Raw genomic sequence first — 25,173 nt, 5'->3', positions numbered from 1 at the left:
AAGAACATAAATTTAAAATTAAAAAGGCTCAGGGAGTGCTCGGCACAGTGATAAAATCAAATCCTCACCAAGACACATTATCATGAAACTCCAGAATAGTTAGGATAAAAAGGTCCTACAAGTTTCAAGAGAGAATGAACTAGTCAGATTAAAAAAAAAAAAAAATCAAATGGCTTTATATAGCACTACCAGAAGCTAAGACAAAAAAGAGTAGTGCCTTTAAAGTTCTCTAAGAAATTTCTTCCACACTAGAATTTTATATCCTGCTGAGTATAAGCAATCAGATATAAGTGATTTCAGGCACTCGAGGTCTCCAAAACTCTAATTCTCATGTACCATTTCTTTTTTTAAAAAAAAGATTTTATTTATTTATTTGAGAGAAAGAGTGAGAGAGAGCATGAGAGGGGAGAGGGTCAGAGGGAGAAGCAGACTCCCCACTGAGCAGGAAGCCCGATGTGGGGACTCAATCCCAGGACTCCAGGATCATAACCTGAGCCAAAGGCAGTCGCTTAACCAACTGAGCCACCCAGGTGCCCCTTCATGTACCATTTCTCAAGAAAGTACTAGAGCATGTGCCTCACTAAAATAAGGTAAAAAACAGAAAAGAGAGACACTGGGATTCAGGAGACTGGATTCAACTCAAGAGAGATGTAAAATGAATCCCCAGATGATGGTAGATACCTGTATGGCTGTGTATGAGGCAGGAGAATGACCAATTCAGAGTAGAACAGGTCAGAAGCCTCCAGTGAAGTCACTTTAAGAAAACAAAAATGATAGACTACATAATGTGTGTAAATGTACGCAGAAGCAATTTAGACAACTGGGCAGGTTTCGTGGATAAACGAATGACAGATGTAAAACCCCCAAAGGAAAAAACCACATAGAGAATATATTCATATTTGATCTTGGAATACGAAAAGGTTCTTTACAAAAACCTGTTATTCATTAAAGTTAAATTCTACAAGTAATAATATTTGCTCTATATAGCAAAAAAAAAAAAAAGTATAGAAAATTATATGGGAGAAAATTAAACTCACCTAAAATTCTATTACTTAGAGAAAATACTCATTCATTAAACAAGTAATTATTCAACGCTTACTCTATGTCCTGCCCTATTTTAGTATCTGGGATTCAGCAATGACTAAAATAAATTCTTGTTTTCATAAAGTTTACATTTTAGTGAGTAGAGACAAACAAACCATTAAACATAGATTAGGTCAGTGGTAAAAAGGAAAAAAAGTAGGATAAGTAGGACAAAGTAATAAATAAAAAGGGAGGGATGGGCTATGTTTTTTTTTTTTTAAAGATTTTATTTAGTTATTTGACAGAGAGATAGAGAAAGAGCACAAGTAGGCAGAGAGGCAGGCAGAGGGAGAGGGAGAAGCAGACTCTCCACTGAGCAGGGAGCCCGATGTGGGGCTCGATCCCAGGACCTTGGGATCATGACCCAAGCCAAAGGCAGCCGCTTAACCGACTGAGCCACCCAGGTGCCCCAGGATGGGCTATGTTTTATAGATTGACTAAGGAAGTCATTGCTGATAAAAGAATATTCCGGAAGAAAGTTCAGTGGAGTCAATAAACAATGCAAATACCTGGAGAAAGAGCATTCCAGGGGAAAAAAAAAAAAAAAAGCAACTGGAAAGACCCTGAGAAGAAGATCATGGCTGACACTTCAAAGGAACATCCAAGGAGCCAGTGTGGCTAGAGGAATGAAACATGGAATCAGATACAGAATGTTAAAACCAGAGAGAAATGGAAGTTGGGGGATGGGAGGCATTCATAATGTAAAACTTTGTAGGGCATAGTAAGGACTCTGGATTTTACTCTGACAAAGCCGTTGGAAATTATACATAGAGAAATGAACTAATTGGTGTAGTTAAAGGATTGCTCTGGCTCCTATGTGGAGAAGAGATTATAAGGAAGCAAAACTGGAATTAAGAGATCAGTTAATCAGTTTTGTTTTTTTTTAATAATTCCAGTTAGCTAACATACAGTGTTATATTAGTTTCAGGTATACAATACAGTAATTCAACAATTCCATATATCACCCAGTGCTCATCCCAACAAGTGCACTCCTTAATCCCCATCAACTATTTAAACCCATCCTCATGGCCTCCTGCCCTCTGGTAACCATCAGAGGTTACCATAATTAAGAGTCTGTTTCTTGTCTTTTTTTCCCTTTGCTTGTTTTGTTTCTTAAATTCCACATATGAGTGAAATCATATGGTATTTGTCTTTCTTTGACTGACTTATTTTGCCTAGCATTATACTCTCTAGCTCCATCCATGTCTTTGCAAATGGAAAGATTTCATTCTTTTTTAAGGCTGAGTAATATTCCATTGTATATACACACCACTTCTCTATCCGTTCATCAATTGATGGACACCTGGGCTGCTTCCTTATCTTGGCTATTGTAAATAATAATGCTATAAACATAGGTGTGCATGTATCCCTTTGAATTAGTGTTTTTGTATTCTTTGGGTAAATACCTAGTAGTGGAATTATTGGATTATATGGTATTTCTGTTTTTAGTTTTTTGAGGAACCACCATACTATTTTCCACAGTGGCTGTACCAGTTTGCATTCCCAGTGTGGGAATGTTCCTTTTTCTCCATATCCTTACCAACACCTGTTGTTTCTTGTGTTGATGTCAGCCATTCTGACAGGTGTCAGGTGAAATCTCATGGTTGTTTTTTTTTTTTTTTGCTGACACCCAACACTTTATTACTGAGGAGCCTCGTTAGGGAGGGGGTGCTGGGATGGACAAAAGCGCCTAGCTCAGGGGATTCATGGTTGTTTTGATTTACATTTCCCTGATGGTAAGTGATGATGAATATCTTTTCATTTGTCAGTTGGCCATCTGTATATCTTCTTTGGAGAAGTGTCTATTAATGTATTCTGCCCATTTTTTATGGGATTATTGGGGGTTTTTTTGGTGTTGGGTCATATAAGTTCTTTATATATTTTGGATACTAACTCCTTATAGGATATGTCTTCTCCCATACAGTAGGTTCTCTTTTAGGTTTGTTGTTTCCTTTGCTGTGCAGAAAGATTTTTACTGTGTTGTAGTCTAAATAGTTTATTTTTGCTTTTGTTTCCCTTGCCTCAGGAGACATACCTAGAAAGATGTTGTTATAGCTGATGTCAGACAAATTACAGCCTGTTTCTAGGACTTTTACGGTTTCAGGTCTCACATTTAGGTCCTTAATCCATTGTAAGTTTATTTTTGTGTGTGGTGTAAGAAAATGGTCCAGTTTCATTCTTTTGCATGTAGCTGTCCAGTTTTCCCAACACCATTTGTTGGAGACTGTCTTTTTCCCATTGGATAGTCTTGCCTCCTTTGTCAAAGATTAATTGACCATGTAATCATGGGTTTCTTTCTGGGCTTCATATTCTGTTCCATTAACCTATGTGCCTATTTTTGTGCAATTACCATTTTGATTACTACAGCTTTGTAACATAACCCGAAGTCCAGAATTGTGATTGCCTCCAGCTTTGCTTTTCTTTTTCAAGATTGTTTTGGCTATTCGGGGAGTTCTGTGGTTCCATACAAATTTTAGAATTGTTTGTTCTAGTTCTGTGAAAAATGCCGTTGGTATTTTGATAGGGATTGTATTAAATGTGTGCATTGCTTTGGGTATAGAATAGACATTTTAACAATATTTGTTCTTCCAATCCATGAGCATGGAATGTCTTTCCATTTCTTTGTGCCATCTTCAGTTTCTTTCATCAATGCTTTATAGTCTTCAGTTGGTTAGGTTTATTCCTAGGTATCTTATTATTTTTGGTGCAACTATAAATGTGATTGTTTTCTTAATTTCTCTTTCTGCTGCTTCATTATTGGTGTATAGAAATGTAACAGATGGGGCACCTGGGTGGCTCAGTCAACTGAGTGTCTGACTCTTGGTTTTGGCTCAGGTCATGATCTCAGGGTTGTGAGACTGAGCCCTGTGTCGAGCTCCACACTCAGTGTTGAGTCTGCTTGAGATTCTTTCCCCCTCTGCTCCTGCCCTTGCCCATGCTCCAAAAATAAATAAATAGAAATCTTAAAAGAAAATGCAACAGATTTCTATACATTGATTTTGTATCCTGTGACTTTATTTAATTTGTTTTTCAGCTCTAGTAGTTTTTTTTTGGTGGTCTTTTGGGTTTTCTATATATAGTATTATGTCATCTGCATAGTTAAAATTTTTACTTCTTCCTTAACAACCTGGATGGCTTTTCTTTTTGTTGTCTGATTGCTGTGGCTAGGACTTCTAGTACTATGTTGAATAAAAGTGGTGAGAGTGGACATCCTTATCTTGTTCCTGACATTAGGGGAAAAGCTGTTTTTCCCCATTAAGGATGATGTTAGCAGTAGGTTTTTCATATATGGCCTTATATTGAGGTATATTTCCTCTAAACCTACTTTATTGAGGGTTTTTATCATGAATGGATGTTGTACTTTGTCAAATGCATCTACTGAAATGATCATATGGTTCTTATCCTTTCTCTTATTGATGTGACGTATCACACGGATTGATTTGAGAATACTGAACCACCCTTACTACCCCGGAATAAATCCCATTTGATCCTGGTGAATGATTTTTTAAATGTATCATTGGATCTGGTTTGCTAGCATTTTGTTGAGGATTTTTACATCAATATTCATCAGGGATATTGGCCTGTAGTTTTGTGTGTGTGTGTGTGGTGTCTTTATCTGGTTTGGTATCAGGTAATGCTGGCCTCATAGAATGAATTTGGAAGTTATCTTTCCTTTTCTATTTTTTTTTTCAATAGCTTGAGAAGAATAAATATTAACTCTTCCTTAAATGTTTGGTAGAATTTGCCCATGAAGTCATCTGGTGCTGGACTTTTTGTGTGTTGGGAGTTTTTCAGTACTGATTCATTTTCTTTGCTGGTTATGTCTGTTCAAATTTTCTATTTTTGCCTGTTTCAGTTTTTCATAGTTTATATGTTTCTAGAAATTTATCCATTTCTTCTAGGTTGTCCAGTTTGTTGGCATATAGCTTTTCATAATATTCTCTTATAATTGTATTTGTTATTTTGGCATTATTTCCTCTCTCTCATTTGTGATTTTATTTATTTGGGTCCTTCTCTTCTTTTCTTGATAAGTCTGGGTAGAACTGACCAATTTTATTGAATTTTTCAAAGAATCAGCCAGTGGTTTCATTGATCTGTTCTACTGTTTTTGTAGTTTCTATGTCATTTATTTCTGCTCTAATCTTTATTATTTCCTTCCTCCTGCTGGTTAGGGTTCTGTTTTTTTTTTCTTGGCTCCTTTAGGTGGAAGGTTAGGTTGTTTGAGATTTTTCTTGCTTTTAGGTTTGTATTGATATAAACTTCCCTCTTAGAACCACTTTTGCTGCATCCCAATGGTTTTGGCCCATTGTGTTTTCATTTTCATTTGTTTCCATGTACTTTTTTTTCCTGGTTGACCCATTCACTGTTTAGTAGAATATTATTTAATCTCCATGTATTTGAGGTCTTCTCATATTTTGGTTGTAGTTGACTTCTAGTTTCAGTGTTGTGGTCAGAAAAGATGTGTGATAGGACTTCGAACTTCCTGAATTTGTTGAGGCTTGTTTTGTGGGCTAATATGAGATCTATTCTGGAGAATGTTCCATGTACACTTGGAAAAGAATGTAAATTCTGCTGTTTTAGGATGGAATGTTCTGAATCTATTTGTTAAATCCATCTGTTCCTATATGTCATCCAAAGCCATTCTTTCCTTGTTGATTTTCTGTTTAGACGATCTCTCCATTGATGTAAGTGGGGTGTTAAAATCCCCTACAATTATTGCATTATTATCGATTAGTTCCTTTATATTTGTTATTATTTTTTGTATTTGGGTGCTCTTATAGGAAGCTTTTTTAATAACCTCGGTGAAAGATCACAGCAGCTATTAAGACTTTAGTGTAATTCTTTCTAGTCTTTTCCTGTGCATTTTTAGTGTATGTATAATTAATGTAATTGGGATTAAAATATGTGTACAGTTCAGTACCATGCTTATATGTAAAGTTAAAATCTTTCATGTAATTTAAAATTCTCATAAAAGGTAACAATTCTGTATCTAACAAATATTTTTCTTGGTTTCTTATATCCTTAAATTTATTTAAGTGTTAAATGATATATAGAAACTTTGAATAAAAAATTTGAGAAAATTATAACAATTGAAATAATCAAAAATAAAGAAATGTTTAAACAAATCATCTTTATATGCTGAAATACTGTGCAGCTATTAAAAACAATACCTAAAAATTATTTTTAACATATGAAATAATGCTTATATAATGGAAAGTACAAAAAACAATAAGATTATATATACCAAATATTCTCATCTATATAAAATATATATCCAAAACACCAGAAGGAAATATATACAAATATTATTTCTGGATGGTGAGATTATGGGTATTTTTCTGTTGTATTTTGCATTCTTCAAATTTTCTATAGTGAATTGGAATTAATTTTATAATTTAAAAGAGTTTTATATTGACAAAAATTAAGAAACACATAGAATTGACAGATATAAATTCAAATGTCTTATATGATACTAATCAGCTGTTTCTTAGATTAAATTCTCTCTTAAATATCCATTTTCTCACTTTGAAAATGAGGATAATAGTTTCATCCTCAAAGAATGGCTCTGAAGATTATATACGTTGAGTGCTCTCAACTCAGCATAATTCCTAACATATTCAATGCTTGATAAATGTTTAAACAAACAGGAAAATCTGATGGTCTGAGAATTCATATTTCAAGTAAAATGCAAACTCTCTCATGAAGACCCGATTTAAAACAAGTGAAAAATGTCATTTTTTCTTTCACTCTGTCAACTCTTATCTGCAATCCAATTCAAACTGAAGAAAAATAGATCACTCTAAAATTAATATAAAAGGCAAACCAAATTTCTACCTTCCCTCTTTGGGGCATCTGTCTGCCTAAAGTCCTCCCTAATATTGGAAAGAAATTTTCAAATTTTGCTGCAAAAAACTCTCTTCCTAAAGTTGAATGTAAATGCTGGAGAGGAATTATTTAAGCACTCATTTGTTCAAGCAGATGCTGACTGAAAAGAGATTAAAGCTCAATTTCCCACAGCTGATGAGAGCTTGGAAATTCATATATGGTACTGACTCAATTTAACAGATAATTATCAACTGATCATAGATTGGGATGCAAACATTTTTAACATAATAAATATGTAAAATTTTTAAAAATTATTTTTTAATTTTTTAAAAAAGATTTTATTTATTTATTTGACAGAGAGAGACACAGCAAGAGAGGGAACACAAGCAGGGGGAGTGGGAGAGGGAGAAGCAGGCTTCCTGCGGAGCAGGGAGCCCAATGTGGGGCTCGATCCCAGGACCCTGGGATCATGACCTGAGCCAAAGGCAGACACTTAACGACTGAGCCACCCAGGCGCCCCAATGTATAAAATTTTAATAGTGGCCAAGGATTCAAGGTAACTGTAGACATTGAAGACAAAAGATAAGAATTTCCTTTCACTAGAGGAATCTAAAATTACCTTATCTGCTACAGATTTTTTCCCATAACGATGAGTTTCAGATTTTGTTATGTGTGGGCAGGTAGGGCAGTTATGAATGTCACTCTTGTACCAACTCCGTAATCATTGCTATATACTTCACTCATTCAGCCCCTGACTGAGGTAAATGTCATTTTCACGCTTTTAAAATAAAATAATAAAGTTCAAAATATTTCTCTAAGCAGCTTCATACAAACGGAAACCTGAGACACTGTGTACTTGCAACTAAACCATTGGCTTTTTAGGAAATACAACTGCAGGTGTCCCTAGCTTCAAAAGACTAAAACTCCAGATTTAGAGGACAAATAAATTATGAAATTACTGCATTACACAGTGTATCTTACTCTTATCAAACACTATCAAATTTTCTTTTAGGTGGAAACTTCACTCCTGAGTTTAAGTATTTATTTGTAAATCTTACTTATTGGTGGTAGAGTTTTAATAACCTCATCCTTCTCTTTTGGATAGAAAAGTGACAGAGATACATAAGTATAGATTTCAGTAGCAATAAATGAAAAAAAAATTTATAGTGCTTTGATGTATATGATCTTGTTTCACCTGAATAATCCGATCAGACTCTTTTCCCCATTTTTAAGTGAGAATCTAAGGTTCAAAGAGGATAAATGACTTTCTGAAGGTCACCAAACTAGGAAGTACCAGAGCCATAATTTGAACACAGGTCTTTTTTCACTCTAAACAGTGTGTTTTTGGTATAAAAAAATCATCTCTTCTTTGCCACATTTTCTCTCAAGGTAGGCTGTATAAATTTAAGGATTAAAGGCCAAAGTACACTGATGTTAATAACTGCACAATCATTTAAAAAACCATTCCTTATTTTCAAATATCTTTTCCCAAAAGTGACTTTAAAAAACAAGTTTTGTCCTCAGCATGGCCAAGATGACTCACTAGGAAATTGTTTTTGCATTTCATATTAAGGAATCCAGTTAGGTAATCTTTTCCCATTCTGTGTTAACAACTTTAATATATTCAAAGATGACTAAAAGAAATAAATATTTTGTCTTTATAGAAAGTATAATTGTAACCATAATTCTGTAAACAACTCTGTAGAATGTCAGCATGGTGAAAGAGAAATGAACCAAGAGTAAAGAGATTTGCCAGGGACAAACCTTGGGTTAGTTACTTAATCATGTTGTACTTCATCTGCAAAACAGTAATGATCTATAGTATTTCTGTGAGAATTACATAAATATGTATATAATGGCAATCTGTAAGGCATCAAGCACTATATAAGACAACAGAATTACTGATTTGCTCATGTGTTTCCTAATGCAGATAGCTATCATTATTCAATCAAATATATAGTTAAACTTATTTTAAGCTATAGAAGAGTTACTGAAAATTGTACATAAATCAAAGAAAGCAAATTTTGAACACTCTTTTCACTCCCACCTATTACTTACAAATTAAAAATTTTTACATATTAAGAATGACTATAAAATTCTAAGTTTACTTTCTACAAATCATATATATAAGCAGTCTCATTACTTATCATCTGAAGTGTATCTTTACAGGCAATGTGTCATCTCTTTTTCCAATACAGAATAACAATTTGAATTAATCTAATGTTTACAATGTAAAAGCAGTTAAATACTTACTGACTCTAAAGGTGATGAGTGATTAATATTAACTATTAACTCTCAAAGAACTAAAATATAATGAATGAGATATACTTAATACAAACAATTAAAAAATTTAATCTTCCCTAAATGATAAACACTTCTCTTCAAGATCTTCCCCTGCTCTAAGAATTTTCATTATGTATATAAATTATTGTACAGTATTTTAATAATAATTCAGCTATCTAACGCTAGTGGTTAGAAAATTAATTTATAAATGTGTTTTACATAAGTTAATACATGCAATCATTTTATTTTCCATATTTTTCATATTATTTTAGATTAATTTTATCGGCCTATATAATCTCCTACAATAATTAAAATTAAACCTAGTAACATATTTAGTATTAACGTTTTTATATCTTTCAAGGAAAATTGTGCAATAGAATATATAGTTATATAAGGTTTATAGCTATCTTGCTCAACTTTTACTTGATTTTCCATTTATAAATGCTTCCTCTATAGTTTACACTTCCAATTTTTCTTATACTTGAGATCCTTAAAAAGCCTATTTCACAGTATCTCCTAACACCTATCCTGTTAAACCATACTATTTCCTTCCTTCCTCATCTCCCAATTGTTAGTTTCTTTCTCTTCAGTTTCTCTCATCATCTCCTTAAGAGATAATTAACAAAGAATCCTTTTTATTTAAGGTATTTGAACAAGGAAAAGGAAAGAAAATACATGTTGCCAAGATGTGCAGGAAAACTGATAACCTTCCCTTCCCTATTGACTAAATTCAAACAAAAATTTGGAGTCATGAAAAAAAGATAGCAAAAGTTGAACACTGAAGTATGAGTTTTTCATGGTTGACCAAAAAAGGATAATTCTGATACCTATTACTCATAGATAGTGTTTATGTCCTATACATGTTTACCTTAATAGCATATTTACAAGCACTCATGCAATACTTTTAATAGTGACAGTACCTACCAGTTGACATATTGAATCCAAAGCTTTAAGGAAAAAATAAAAAAGAAAAGCTCTATGAGAAATTTCTAACTATGCAACTATCATATAGAAAATATTTCAGATTTTGCATTTTTTAAAAAAGACTTTTTAGATGAGAAAAGCAGGAATTACCAAGAATTTCCTGGTGATTTTCTGAATTCTTCATTTGTAATTATACCAAACTTCTTAATTCTCATATTAAGCCTCTGAAAATGAATAAAATATTTTATAAGCTTAAGAAACTGTAGTAACATTGGAAATAAAACATAACTAAAGATTACAACATACCTAGTAATAATTCTCAGGAAAAAACAACAGATAAAATAATTAAGAACAATTTTTAGAACCTCAGATATCTATATAATCTGTGGAGAATAAATAGTAAAGAAAGATAAGATTTTGGGCGCCTGGGTGGCTCACTCATTAAGTGTCTGCCTTCGGCTCAGGTCATGATCCCAGGGTCCTGGGATCCAGCCGCGCATCGGGCTCCCTGCTCCGCGGGAAGCCTGCTTCTCCCTCTCCCACTCCCCCTGCTTGTGTTCCCTCTCTCGCTGTGTCTCTCTCTGTCAAATAAATAAAAACCTTTAAAAAAAAAAATTAAAAAAAAAAAGAAAGATAAGATTTTACGAGACGAAGATAAATATAATCTCCTAGGCTTCAAAGAAACATGAAAGATGGAAATTTGCCTTACCAGATATTAAAATTTCTTACATATCAATAATTATAAAAAGTTTGGTTCTGATCACAAAATAGAATCAACAATGCTAATAACAAAACTTAACAATAATAATTCATTTATTGGGCATATACTATGAATCAATGTGTTAAGTGGTATATATGTTTTATTTATGTTTACATTTGATTTAATGACTCCTATTTAGCTCTTGCAAAAAATTTATCATCTCCATTTTATAGAAAAAGAAAAGTGCAGAGGTTAAGGGCATAGAGCTAATATACTTGAATGCATAATAATTTAGCATATGATCAAGGCACCATTTCAAGGTAAACATGAATTATTTATTAAGTTCGAGAGACAACTGGCTAACATTTTAGAAAGAAAAGATAGATATTCATGTCACTTCTCATACCAAATGAATTTCCATAGTTAAAGATTTTCATTAAAAATTTAAAAGGACCAATTTGAGAAACAAGACAGATGATCATAGGGGACGGGAGGGAAAAATGAAACAAGACGAAACCAGAGAGGGAGACAAACAATAAGAGACTCTTAATCTCAGGAAACAAACTGAGGGTTGCTGAAGTGGAGGGGGTTGGGAGGGATAGGGTGGCTGGGTGATGGACACTGGGGAGGGTATGTGCTATGGTGAGCCCTGTGAATTGTGTAAGACTGATGAATCACAGACCTGTACCCCTGAAACAAATAATACATTATATGTTAATTAAAAAAAAAAAAAACTTAAAAGGACCAAGGGGCGCTTGGGTGGCTCAGTTGGTTAAGTGTCTGACTTCGGCTCAGGTGATGATCTCAAAGTCCTAGGATCTAGCCCCGCATCCATCAGGCTCCCTGCTCAGCGGGGAATCTGCTTGTTCCTCTCCCTCTGCCCTCTCCCTGCTCCTGTTCTCTCTCTCAAATAACTAAAATCTTAAAAAAAATTTTTTAAAGTACCAGAAGAAAACAATAACATACATTTATATAATTTTGAATTGTGATTATTTGCATTAGGATACCAAGAAAAAAACCACTAAAAAGGCCTCTAATATATTTGATTACATAAAACCCAAAACATCCACGTGGTAAAATACACTACCACCAAGTTAAATACACATAATAAAAACTGATAATATTTTTTTCAACATACAGAACAAAGTTTTACTCTCTCCAACATAGGAATTGTACAAATAATAAAACTACTGATACTCTAAATAGAAAAAGAAACTGGTAAAAAAACAGAACAGGGCATTCACAAGAGAAGAAACAGAATGCTCAATTAACATATGAAAATATTTTAATCTTCACTAGTAATCAATAAAATGTATACTAAAATAATATCAAAGTATATTGCTTGCCTGATGAGCAAAAATAACTGGTATTGGCAAAGGTGTGGTAAAATCTCCACTGACAATTATTGCTGATGTGAGAGTTAACTACCACCATCTTTTCTGCAGGTAAATGTGGTGACATGTAAAACATCTTTTTAAAAAAGTTATATTCTTAGATGTAAAAATTTCACATCTTATGAATTTATCCTAAGCAAATTAACAAATAGGCATATATTTTTGTAAAAATGTTTGTGGGCTGCATTGTTTATAATGGAGCGAAATAACTAGAAGCAAACAAAAATCCAACAATTCAATACTGTTTAAGTAAGTTCAAGCAAATCTATATGATATACTAGGCTATGATTAAAATGGTGACACAAATCTATAGATACTGATATGAAAAGATGTTCATGATTATTGATAAGGAAAGCAAGATGTAGACCACCATGTTTAGTACTATCCTAATTTCATGAATACTGTATATGTAGACTAAAAGACCAGAAGACCAGAAATTAGGTCTGGATAGGAATTTAGATAACCTTTTTCCTTGTTTTGAATTTTCCACTTTTTCTAAAATAAATAGCAACCCTTACACAAATAAATTAATTGAAAAAAACAAATAGGAGGTATAAAGTAGAGAAGCAAATATAGACAATGCTTTTATGATAACAAGTTATAAAGGAGAGAGAATGAAGGTGATAGCCAAGGGGCTAATATATGAATAAAAAAGAGAGATAGTAGACTCACAGATACCAGGGATGAGAAGGGCAATAGCCAAAGGAAAACACATACAGCTTGGACCATAGAAAAAATATTTCAAAATTATTATAGAAACAGGTTTGAATCCATGGTCAAAGACCCCTGAACAAATTATGGATCAAAAAAAAGTGGAAGCAAAAAACCATGTATTATCCCATTTTTGACAATACAGTCACTAGTGATCTCAATGAAAATAAGAATGTGGTAGCTTAGGAAACATAGGAGTTAATATTTTCCAAGAATCTATATGAAGGACAGCCGTGAACTATAAAACAGAATGATTAAGCTAATACATGTGAAAGTACTTTGTAAACTGCTCAGATTTACAGCAATGATATTACTAATAAAAACTGAGTCAATGAATTTAGCTCAGAATGAAAACTGGCTTATGAAAACTGTTGAGGCAATGTAAGAAGCTTTTTAGCTATTTTTAGAACAAGAAGATGAACCAAAAAGGTGTTTGTTTCAAATGATATGTAACTCTGAGGAAAGTGACATAGACAAAATAACACAGATCAGCTTCTACTCTGCTTCCTTTTCCTTGCCATATCAAAAAAAAAATTTAACTTGGAAAAGGCATAACAAATATGCAAAACTGACATGGCAGATATGATGTAGATACGTTACAGATTCCTACAAATTCTTTGAATTAAAGGTCTCTAAGTAAAACTCAGATCATTCTGACATGAAATATATGTGATAATAAAACACTGGCAGCTCAGCCAGATCTTTAAACCTTCAGAAGCAGGGTTTTATATATACATAAGCCCCAGTTCTTGACAAAGAAAAATCAATAAATGCGATCATCTAGAACTAATGTAGCTTTCATGTTCATGGGTACATGGGCACACTAAATCATGACCTAACTGAGAAGAATATCCAAATTTCTTGGAACACTACATGACTTAGGTCTAAAGGGAAGTCTCCATTCCTTGCAGCTAGAAATAAAGTACTCTAAAGAAGCTAGATAGACATGAAGAAAATGAGGAAAAGCAGCTGAAATCTGTTCTTCCTCTACCAGCAGTTAAAATGTTTCCCAAAAGTAAAAGTACTATATGATGCACATCACTCTGCAGTTAAACAAAGCTAAAGTATGTACTTGACCTCAGCTACAAAGTGGTCCTCAATACTCCATTCCCATCAGCTCCTATTTTTATTTCCTCCTATCCTGTTTAATCCCATGTCTATCTCATTCTATTAATGATTCTCTCTCTTCTGCACCTTTACCCATTCTTCTCTATGCCTCTTTCCTAATATATAAACATGTCTATTTTTTTTTTTTTTTTTTACAACTTTAAAACAAAAATTCTCACTTGGCTTCATATCCCACTTTGGCTAACACACTCTCTCCTCATTATATTATGCTTTATGTTTACACTCTTCTTTCTTTTCTCATGAACTGCTCAACCCACTATAAGATAGCTATTCTTTTTGCTCTACTTAAAGTGCTCTTGCTAAGTTCCCCAATGATCTCTAAACTACTAAAACTAAAGGATATTTTGCAATCCTTGTCTTATTTGACCTCTCTTAAGCATTTAATACTCACTTTCTCCTCTCCTTCCTGAAATTAATCATTTCCCTTGGCTTCTAAGACCACTGCTGCTTACCTCCCCTGCCTCTGCAACATCTCTTTGGCTGCCTCTTCTCAATCTTTTGGGCTGATCCTGTTCCTTAAAATATTAGTACTGGTCAGGATTCCATTCTTATTTTCTAAGCAAATATATAAATACATGCAATTCTAAATTTTCTTCCTCTCCATATGCTCTTTGAGTAACTTATCTACACTAGAGACTTCATTTATATAACTATTACTTCAAGTCTGCATTTTCAGCTCTATCCTCTGTTCCAAGCCATATATATGGCTTACTAAATATTTCAGTGCAGATGTCTCTAGGTGCTTCAGGGGGATAAAACCAAAACAAAAACAGAGGATGACTTTCAAATTAGTAAAAAACAAACAAACAAAAACCTTCCACTGGAACCAGAAGTAAAAACATCCATAATCACAGTGAAAGATTTTAACATCCTCTTTCAGTATTCAATAACAAAGAAACAAAAAAAACTTCATGCATGTTTGTGTTAACACAATTAATGAGCTTGATCTGATCTAATGAAAGGGTGTGTTTATGTGTGTGTAAATCTGCACTCAACAAATGGATACTCTTCAAGAACATTTACAACAGATTTATTTTATAAAGCTGTAATAATTAAAAACAGTGTATTAACTCTGAGACAAAGAAACCAATGAAACAGAATAGGGAAATCAAAAATCAGTGGAGGAAGGATGCACCTCAATAACAATAAATATCATTAGGATAACTGAAAACTGATAATCTATATGATAAAAAAATGTGAATATATGCAAAATAAATTCTAGATGAATTAAGTTCTTGAGCGTAACAATGTTGAACTTTATCTGAGCCCTGTGTTCCCTGAAAGGAGTGGTAGTTGAAAAATCCCACCACTTTTTGTGTTCCCAGAACTGAGTAACTACAAAAGACCACTCTGCTCTAATGAGATCTATTCCTAGATATGACCCACTTCTACCCTTCCCCAGTGATTATTACTTCCTTGTTTACCTGCCTTTATAAAATTCAAGTCCCCTTCTTTTGAGATGTTCCTAATGATTGCTGTCACTATTGCAATACCCTCAATAAAATCATCTTAATTGTGGGTGCCTCTGACAAGTATGAAAAGCAAAGTGAAAACACTGTTAAAAGAAAATGTGAGAGAAAATCTTGGTAACACTGGGGCAGGTAAGAATTTCTTGACTAAGATAGATAAACTTCAATAACACTGTTCAAGTGAAAAAAAGCTGCAGAAAAAACCTTCATTTGTATATTGATATAAAACTTAAAAAAATGTATGTGCATGTGTGTGTAATTAAGGATCCAAACCTATGTGATAAAAATTTAAACTATGGACAAAAAGGATACATATCAACTTTAGAATAGTTATTATCTATTGTGAGAGAGGGAGGTGAATAGCATGGGAGAGGGGGAAAGTTTTGTTGGATATATATCTTCTTTTTAAAAATGATTTACAACAAAGTTTCAAATAACTTGGGAATTTTGTTAAAATACAGATTGAGATTCAATAGGATTGGGACTGGCGATGGTGCTGAGATTCTGCATTTCTAATAAACTCCCAGATGCTGTTAATGCTGCTGGGCCATGGACCACATTTTAGATCCTTGAATTTAAAGAAAATATGGCTAAATTTATTAAACCTAGATGGTAAGTATAAAAGAGTCTATTATTTTCTGGTATGTTTGAATTAGTTCATAAATAAATATAAAGTTGAAGAGAATTCCTACCAGCCTCATTGAGGTGCCACCACGCAATAGTAAATAAACCCTCTCTCAACTGTATATACATATAGCTTAAGGCTGTTCTCATTTTGTGATACATACAATATTATTTACAAATATACAAACACAAATATACAAAAAATAAGGAAATCACTTGGGATTCTAAAAATATGTCAGGACAGTAGCATAAATTCTTATTAAATAATTTTACTAATCTAATAAAATTATTAATAAAATCAATAAATTATTAATAATTAATTAGTGGTAAGGTTTTACTTTTTTGTCATTTAGTCCCTAAAAGTTGACAAATTTCTTAGTTAATTTAATCCTAACCTCTTCATCTGTCATTGATGAGATACTCCTGAGGGACACTTTTTGAGGTGTTCTTACACTATAAAAAAATGGAATATAATAGCATTAATTCAGATTAACATTTAGAATATAATAATTCAGATTAATATGTAAAGTAACATAAGTAAAGTAATTCACAAAAAAGAGAAAAAACTCTGCTTCATGAATGGGTATTTTCTGTATTTGAAGAAACGGATTTAGGAAGTTTACATCAATTGATTAAGACAATCATTAAGCATAGAATAAAAGGTCTCTGAAGGCCAGAGCTTTGGTGTGGCTAGTTCTCTGCTATTTCGTCAGCATCTAAAACACTCCTGGTATATAAAAGCCCTTGACAAATAACTGTCAAATAAATAAATAAATTTCATTTAGTGTTCCAATGTATCAGGATATTGTAAAGGCTATAAAGATAAAAACAAAAGACAGCCTTGCCCTTCAGGTGTCAAAATCTAGTGGGGATGACAGACAGAATTAATTTATATCTTATATATTATAAAATCATATATGTAATAAATAATATTGACATATTTAGAAATCTATATATTTTTATACAGTAGAAAAAAGTATGGTCATGTAAAAAAGGAGGAAAGATATGTATTCAGAGAGAGGAACTATATATAAAGATGTGTATAATGTGAAATAGGTGAGGTGGCAAGGATGGTAAAATATGTACAAGATGCTATGAAAAAACATTAAGAAGAGAATGCTCAATTTGCTCAGGGAGATCAAGAGTTAATTCTCAAGAATTAAATTATTTTTGAATCTTGCAGGATAAATCAAAGTCTGATGGGTGGTCATGGACTGACTTGGGGTAGAGCAGGAGGGATTAGGTTATTGGGAGACAGATATTTGAGAAAGAGGAATGTATAGAAAAGCAGGAAAATCAAGGTTTATTTTAGAAAACTTCAAGCAATTTAGGATGTCAGGATTTGGGGTAGAAGAGAAAAAATGATTGGAAATGATGCTGAAAAAGTATATTGAGGTCAGACTATGAAGTGCTTGATACATCATGCTAAGAAATTTGATTTATAACAATGATTATAAGCAAGAAGAGTGATTTGGTTAGATTTGTATTTGAGAAAGATTCTTTGGTAGCAACAGGAAATATGAAGTGGGTAGGACTAGAGAAAAAGAAAGGTTTTTCAATATGGTTGAGGCCAAAAGTGATTAGAGCTCGTGCTAAGGAAATAGTTTTGATGAGTGAGAAGAGATTCAAGAGCTTTCAGGAAGTGAACCGACAAGATGATCAGGGAGATGTTGAAATGGCTCCCATATTCCTGCCTTGGGAGTCTGGGTGCAGTGTGCAACAGTGATTATAAGTACACAGATGCATGTGTGCTAAAAGCATATGCATAAGACAGAAAGATGGGAACAGAGAAGCACATCAGCACACACGAAAGATGGGGAAGGCAACATATAAAATGTAATATATATAATGTGTATGTGAGAGAAAAGATGGAAGCAGATGGAAAAATACGTTTGTGGGGAATGCTTTTTTTTTTTTTTTAAGCAGTCCTCATTTTCATTTCAAGTCACGTAAAACCTATACTTACAATTCAGTCAATGTCTAGTTCTTTAAATGAGTTAACATATATAAAGGGCTTAGAATAGTGTCTAGTAAATAGTAAGTTTTGAATGAATTTTAACTATTTTATTATTACCCTGAACCACTGGAGACCTTTAGTCCCTACTCTCACTTTTCTACTCCATTCTGAGTTCCAAAGAAGATTTGGTAAAATCTCTGGGATAAATACAACTTTCAAATTCTTCAACATTGTCACCCAATTAAAGCATTTTGTTGAAATAAAGATGGTCTGTTTATTCAAAACAAGGAGAAGCTGGAATAAGAGCTTTCATTAATTGTCCAGATTTGTCCCAGGAAATATATAAAACTTACCCACCCCAAGTAGGGATTACAGTGACAGCGGTTTCAGATCTGCCTTAGAAAGATACTTTATGTCTTTGAGAGTTGATGCAATCTGTTTCTAAAATGGAGTTACGAGTAAGAGAAGAATTTGAGAAAAGGATAAAGAAATTCAATAAATTTCCAGAATTACTTGAGTTGGACCTTCAAAATGTTCTTATTCTTTTCCTTGAAGAATTAGAAATAATCAGACCAAAATGTCCATATACTACAGCAAATTTCAAAGAAAATATAAATTATTTTAACTACATAGGAGCTTTCATTAGCTTAGTAGAAAATTAACTGTAAATTCATAGTATCAAATTATTGTCAGCATCTAATTACTCTAAGATACTGTCATGATGAGTAACTTACCAAAAATGATATACATTTGTTATACTTAGATGTACAGTGACAAACTAACCATTTTTAAAATACTTTGTTTAAAAAAAAAAAAAAACAGAGAAAGGAAGGAAGGAAGCAAAGCAAGCAAGCAGGTAGGGGCAGGGCAGGTGGGCAAAAAAATAAAATGCTTTGTTTTTTAACTGTAATATCTCCTAAGAAATAGGTGAAAAAAGATAAGAGATGTGAACTAATATTCACTGAGTATCTACTATGTCCTAGGTATTGTACTAGTTGCTTTACATTTTCCCTCATTTTGTCTTTACAAAACTTGGCAAAGTAAATATTATCCCCATACAACATAGAGGTGGCACATAGAAGTTAACAGTCTATCATAACAGAGCTAGTAATGGAAAAAGCTGGAATTTAATCCTGAAGCTTTCCAACTCCAATGCCTACAGTCTTACAGCATACTGTACTACTGACTCTTAAATATAGGACATATATGTCTTATATTTGAATGAAAGTTATAAATTTTAAAGAAATTTGTATATTTCACTGACATATCATGTGCTTCTTTTGAACTACCATCTTCACTTATAGTTTCTGTTTCTTCCTCCTTTGGGGAAAAGAAAAATGTAATATTAGAACCAGTCTTAACATGTATATGAGAGTAGGTAGTTTTCCCCCAAAATGTATATCCCTAAATTGCCTGAAATTCAATAATTAAGATACGAATTTCAGAGCAACTAAATCCAAATATCCTAGTCATTCACAACATAGTTTTCCCCCCTTTATGATAGAATGTATCTTTTTATCATTCACATTGATATAAAATCCTTTCAATCTAATTCCTTTTAACACTTGGCCAAGATCAACCAAATTAAGAAAAAAGGAGTATAATCTGTGGTTGGGAAAGAAAGAACAACCAAGAGGTTATCTGGAAATATTCAGGCCCCTATGGAATGCAGGAGAAAGTATAGAGACAGCAATAAGGACATGGAACCCACAAAGTCTATAGAGAAGGATAACAAAATACATTTTCTCCCAAGGCTAAACGTCAAAATATTTGCTGTTATGAAAATTAAGACAAATTAAATAAATTTAAAGCATCTTTTTGTCCATGTGCACCATAAACTCAACATTCTTGTTAAGTATGGTTTGATCATCATCCAAAGTCACTAATGAACACATTTTACTGGCAAATATTAGAATGGAAAAATGGAAAATAGAAATATATGCTTTAAAATTTACTTCGACTGAATTTAAGTTTAGAACTAATATATTTTTTTAATACCTCAAGAATGTCAAATTCTTCTTCAAGCTCTTCTAAAGAAACTTCTTCTTCTATGTTGAATGAACACAATGAAAATGAGATGACTAAAACACTTAGACGTAACATAAATGGAATTTTAGCAGTGTGATTTTTTTCAACTAACCTTCCTTACTCCTTCCAATTCATTTTCAACATGTTTTAAACTAATATTCTTAATGCACAGTTCTGATTATGTTACTTTCCTGCTTAAAAACTTTTAGCTGCTCTTACTAAAGTTGAAAATCTTTAGCCTGATATTCAGGGCCCTTCAAAATTTGTTTCCAAAAGAATTTCTAATCTTATTTCCTGTGACCCTCCTTCGGATGAGGAGTAAGAGTATTGGTTAGTCAATATTTGCAGATTTGGAATTAAAGGGAAAGAGTGCTAAATAAAATGCTAACATTCAAATATACAGATAATTATAGATTGCCTTCTGGGTTAGGCACCATGCTAGGTGATAAAGATAAGCAGAGCTAAAACTATATATAAGAAAGATTACAATACTTAGTGACTTTAATACTAAGTATACTAAGCACTGAATGAATGACAAACATAAGAACTAGAGTTTACGGTTTACTTAACTGTTTTGAAAAAAAAAAAAAAAAAATAGAAAGATGCCCAGGCAGAGGTAAGAGTCCCATAAGCTATGAGTGAGAAGGAGAAAATGAGGGAAGAACTTTTGTGGTGACCAAACACAGGTTCCCTCCAAACCTAGGGCTTCTACCTTTCTTCCTATTGACTCTGGCTGTTGCTCTCCACCCAGAGAGCATTTTCATCTTGTCTTTTCTGTATTCTTTCACATTCTTTTACTATTTAATTTGAATGTCTTCTTCTATGTTAATGGTTTTGATCTCATTTTATTTGTTTTTTAATTGTAATCCATTGCAAATCCTTTTTGGAAATAAACAGTGATCAAGTCACATTTTCTTTACTGTTTCAATTTTTTTTTCCTTCAAAAAGCAAATAAACCAATTAAAAATGTATCTGAACAGACATTTTTCCAAAGAAGACATACATATGCTCACATGTACATGAAAAGATGCTCAACATCATTAATCATCAGGGAAATGCATATAAAAACCACAATGAGATATCACCTCACACCTGTTAGAATGGCCATTGTCAAAAAGATAAGAAATAACAAGCATAGGCAAGGATGTGGAGAAAAGGGAATCCTTGTGCACTGTTCATGGGAATGTAAATTGGTAAAACCACTATGTAAAACAGTACAGAAGTTCCTCAAGAAATTAAAAATAGAACTACCATATGACTACCATATGGCCCAGCAATCCCTATTCTGGGTATTTATAAAAAAAAACACAACAAAACACTAATTTGAAAAGATATATGCACCCCCATGTTCACTGTAGCATTATTTACAATAGCCAAAATACGGAAACAACCTAAGTGTGTATTGATGAATGGATAAATAAAATTTGTGGTATATATATATATATACACACACACACACACACATATATACACATACATATATATACACACACACATATACACATATATACACATACATATATATATACACACACACACACACACACATACAATGGAATATTATTTAACCATAAAAAAACATTTGTGACATTTGCCATTTGCGACATGGGTGGATGGCGCGAGCCAAGCTACTCATGCTGTTTGACAAAGTCCAAGTATGGGGGACGATCCTGAAAACAGGAGACTCCACAGCTGGCTCCTGCTATTCTCTTTCATTTTGTTTATGGCAATCTTTATAATTGTGGGACTATTTCTGGGGTTTCATGATAAAGTGACTACTCATCTTAGTTATGCCTATCTAAGCAATCATAAACTAATTCCACGGAGAATTAGTTTCTATAGAACAAAATAACAAAACAGTCACGCTCTGTCTAGCACCTTTCTCTTTGCGTACTGTTTTTTAGTTTTAGCGAAAGTCAATAAGCAGAAATCAATAAAGGTCATGTTAATCATTACAAAGGAAAAATGAAAGAAGGCTATGGCTGTAATCCAGAAAATGATCTAAGATTTGGAAAAACAAAAATATCCGAACATATAAATAAAGTTCCTCCGAGGCTGTGAAGAGGAGATGCTTGCAACCTGATCCTGTGTCTATGTCTCCTCATTCGCCTTTCCTATGAGAGACCCACCCCGGCTGGAGCTGGACTCCGGCAGGTGGACCAGAGGGTATGACCAGAGGGTATGATGTGAAATAAGTCACTCTCTGATCTCTTAAATGTGGAATCTAAAACACAAACTGACAGATACAGATTGCAAATTGGTGGTTGTAGAGGCTAGAGGTGGGAGGAGGGGGAATGGGTGTACTGTGCTTTTTAAGTTTAAATAAATTGAATAAAAAATTATTTTTAAAAGTACACTCAACATTATATAACCTATGATGAAAGAATGTGAAAATATTTCGTTAAAACTGGTGTGAAAAAAAGCGAACAAAAAACATGCAAGAAACTTTAGAAACAAAACAACAAAACAAGAAAAATTCCCAGCCCCCACAGCCCAGCTGCGCAATATTCCTCATGAAGCTGATCACCCTTGCTGATGTGATTTGCATTTATTCTGAACCTCCCTGCATTTTTCTTCCTCTCATTCAACATTGACTCTAACAGGGTTATCTGTAGACTATTCTCTTTTAATAGACAAAATCTTCCTGAAGGCAGAAATTATGTTTTATTAAATTTTGAATCCCTCTGTGTCTTGAATTCCCCAAGGTTTTGATAGATGTCTGGTAAAAACAGAGTGAGTGAATAAATTTGAGTAAGTTTTAAAATGTCACTAAAATCGTTCTTTATGAAAGAGGTAAATCATTCTTTATGAAAGAGGTCACTAAAATCATTCTTTATGAAATGGTAAATCATTCCCAGAGGAGAATGCTCTTAAGAAACTATTATGGGCAACAATATCTAGACAAATCATAGCATGAATCAAAGATAAAAGAAAAGTTAATATTCAGTAAAAATTATTAATCTCTTTCTCACTCATAGTTTGATCCCATGGATAGGTGACAACATGGGCAGGTAAGAATGGAAAATTCTAGTGATTATGTGGAAGAGCTGAAAATCAGATCTTCAAATAATCCTCAAAAGTAATATTATCTCCAATCTCAAAGGCATAATCATAAAACAACTTAAATATAAATTATTTTTAAAAATATAAATTATTTAATGCTAGAACATTTTCATGAGAAGAAAATAAAATGTGGGGCGCCTGGGTGGCTTAGTCGGTTAGGTGTCCAACTCTTGATTTCGGCTCAGGTCATCATCTCAGCTCGGGTCATGATCTCAGGATCATGGGATTGAGCCCCAAATTGGACTCCTCACTCAGTGGAGAGTCTGCTTCTCTCCCTTTTCTTTTGCCCCTCTCCCTGCTCATGCACATTTTCTCTAAAATAAATAAATAAATCTTTAAAAAATGGAAAAAAGAGAAAGAAAAGGAAAATGCTTGACATTTCATAAATAAATTTATATTAAAAAAAGACTACAACATTTTTGTATGAAAATTTCAGATGAATTTGCAATTCCTACACTGATCATTTTCTCAACAATCAACATGACATTTTAGTAATAAACCTTCTCAAATTGGCATAATGTAAGTGTTCTGTTTGTCTACCTCTGTATAATAAACCACATCAAAACTCAGTGGTTTAACAATTTATCTTTCATGGTCCTGGGGGTTGATGAGCTCAGCTGGGCGGTTCTCACTGGAAGTATTTCATCTAATTGTAACAGATGGCAACTGAGGCTAGAGTCATCTGAAGGCATCTTCCCTTACTACCTGGCACCCGAGCTTAGGATGGCTGAACAACTAGAAATAGGTAGTCAAGCATTTCTCTCCACCTGGCTAGCTTGTGCTTTCTTATAACAGGCTCAAGGTAGAATGGCTTCTTATGAGGTGATGACTTCCTCAGAGAAACTGTTTCAAGAGAGCCAGGAGGAAAGCTTCAAAGCTTCTAGGATTTCATCTTGGAAGGCATATAGTGTCACTTCTGTTATAATCTAATGGTCGAAGTAATCTAAAGTAGCCCAGATTTAAGGAAGTAGAGGAATAGTCTCCACCTCTTAATGGGGGAATGGCTTGTGGGTACAAGAAGGTAAGAATTGATGGTGGCCAGTTCAGAGCCAGCTACCTCAGTAACATTCTTGAGAATATATAAATCCAACTTCTTTTTTTTTTTTTTAAGATTTACTTATTTATTTTGAGAGGGAGAGAGAGAGTGCATATAGGGGGAGGGGCCTGAGGAGAGGGAGAAAAACAGACTTCCTGCTGAGCAGAGCCTAAGGCAGGGCTTCAGGGCTCCATCTCAGGACCCTGAGATCATGACCTGAGCAGAAATCAAGAGCCAGAGGCTCAACTGACTGAGCCACACAGGCACCCCTAAATCCAACTTCTTAAATAAAGAATGGTTGTCCCGTAAGAAAACCTAAATCTAACTTCCCAATTAAAATTGAGAATAGAGAACCATAAACAGATTCATAGTTCTGATTATTTGATTTTCAGTATACGTTTATATTAAAAATGTATCTGTATTCTGTTTTAAGAACCTAGCATTTGGCCAAAGGATTATGTGTACTCTTCCCGAACCAGTAGAAATGTTGGAAATGCAGAATATCAGATCCTGCCCCAGAACTATTGAATCAGACATGTATTTTAGCAAGATGCCCAACAAATTCACATGCACATTAAAGTTTTGGGAAGTGCTGTGCTCGCTGCGGCAGCACATATACTAAAGTTTTGGGAAGTGCTGACTTGGACCATATTCATACACTAGTATACACAGGGTATCCTTACACTTCTCATCTGAAGAAACCTAGAAAACATGAAGTATCCTTCTTCCAACTTTGGAGAAGTATTGTACATTTAACTTTGGTTTTAAGTGGAAAAAATAGCTAAAACTTGACTGCCCCTATAAAATCTTTGACAAGTTAGAAACTACATGTGTGGAGTGGAAATCTTGTTTTTATCTGGGACATCAAGGATTATCACTATGTATGTGGGAAAATGTTTGACCTATGACAGTTTTTTTTTTTTATGTAAGTAGGGAAGCTAAGGAGA

At 33.5% G+C, this 25,173-nt stretch overlaps 1 protein-coding gene across 1 annotated transcript in view; it reads right to left on the bottom strand.

Annotated features, from left to right (window-relative positions):
- LOC144381514 (uncharacterized) overlaps nt 1-20,972 on the bottom strand; it is a 38,813-nt gene extending 17,841 nt beyond the window's left edge. Inside the window, exons 1-4 of the mRNA XM_078069987.1 lie at nt 20,098-20,972; nt 19,364-19,419; nt 16,538-16,595; nt 10,267-10,340 (exon numbers count right to left, since the gene is read on the bottom strand). Of these exons, the coding sequence (XP_077926113.1) occupies nt 10,267-10,340; nt 16,538-16,595; nt 19,364-19,419; nt 20,098-20,202 (293 nt within the window). The 5' untranslated portion in view covers nt 20,203-20,972. The remainder of the gene's footprint in view (nt 1-10,266; nt 10,341-16,537; nt 16,596-19,363; nt 19,420-20,097) is intronic.
- Nucleotides 20,973-25,173: the final 4,201 nt, after the last annotated feature.

This window comes from Halichoerus grypus, chromosome 4, assembly GCF_964656455.1.
Source record: "Halichoerus grypus chromosome 4, mHalGry1.hap1.1, whole genome shotgun sequence".
In the NCBI taxonomy this organism is placed as follows: domain Eukaryota; kingdom Metazoa; phylum Chordata; class Mammalia; order Carnivora; family Phocidae; genus Halichoerus; species Halichoerus grypus.
This window is presented reverse-complemented; position numbering and strand designations above follow the sequence as displayed.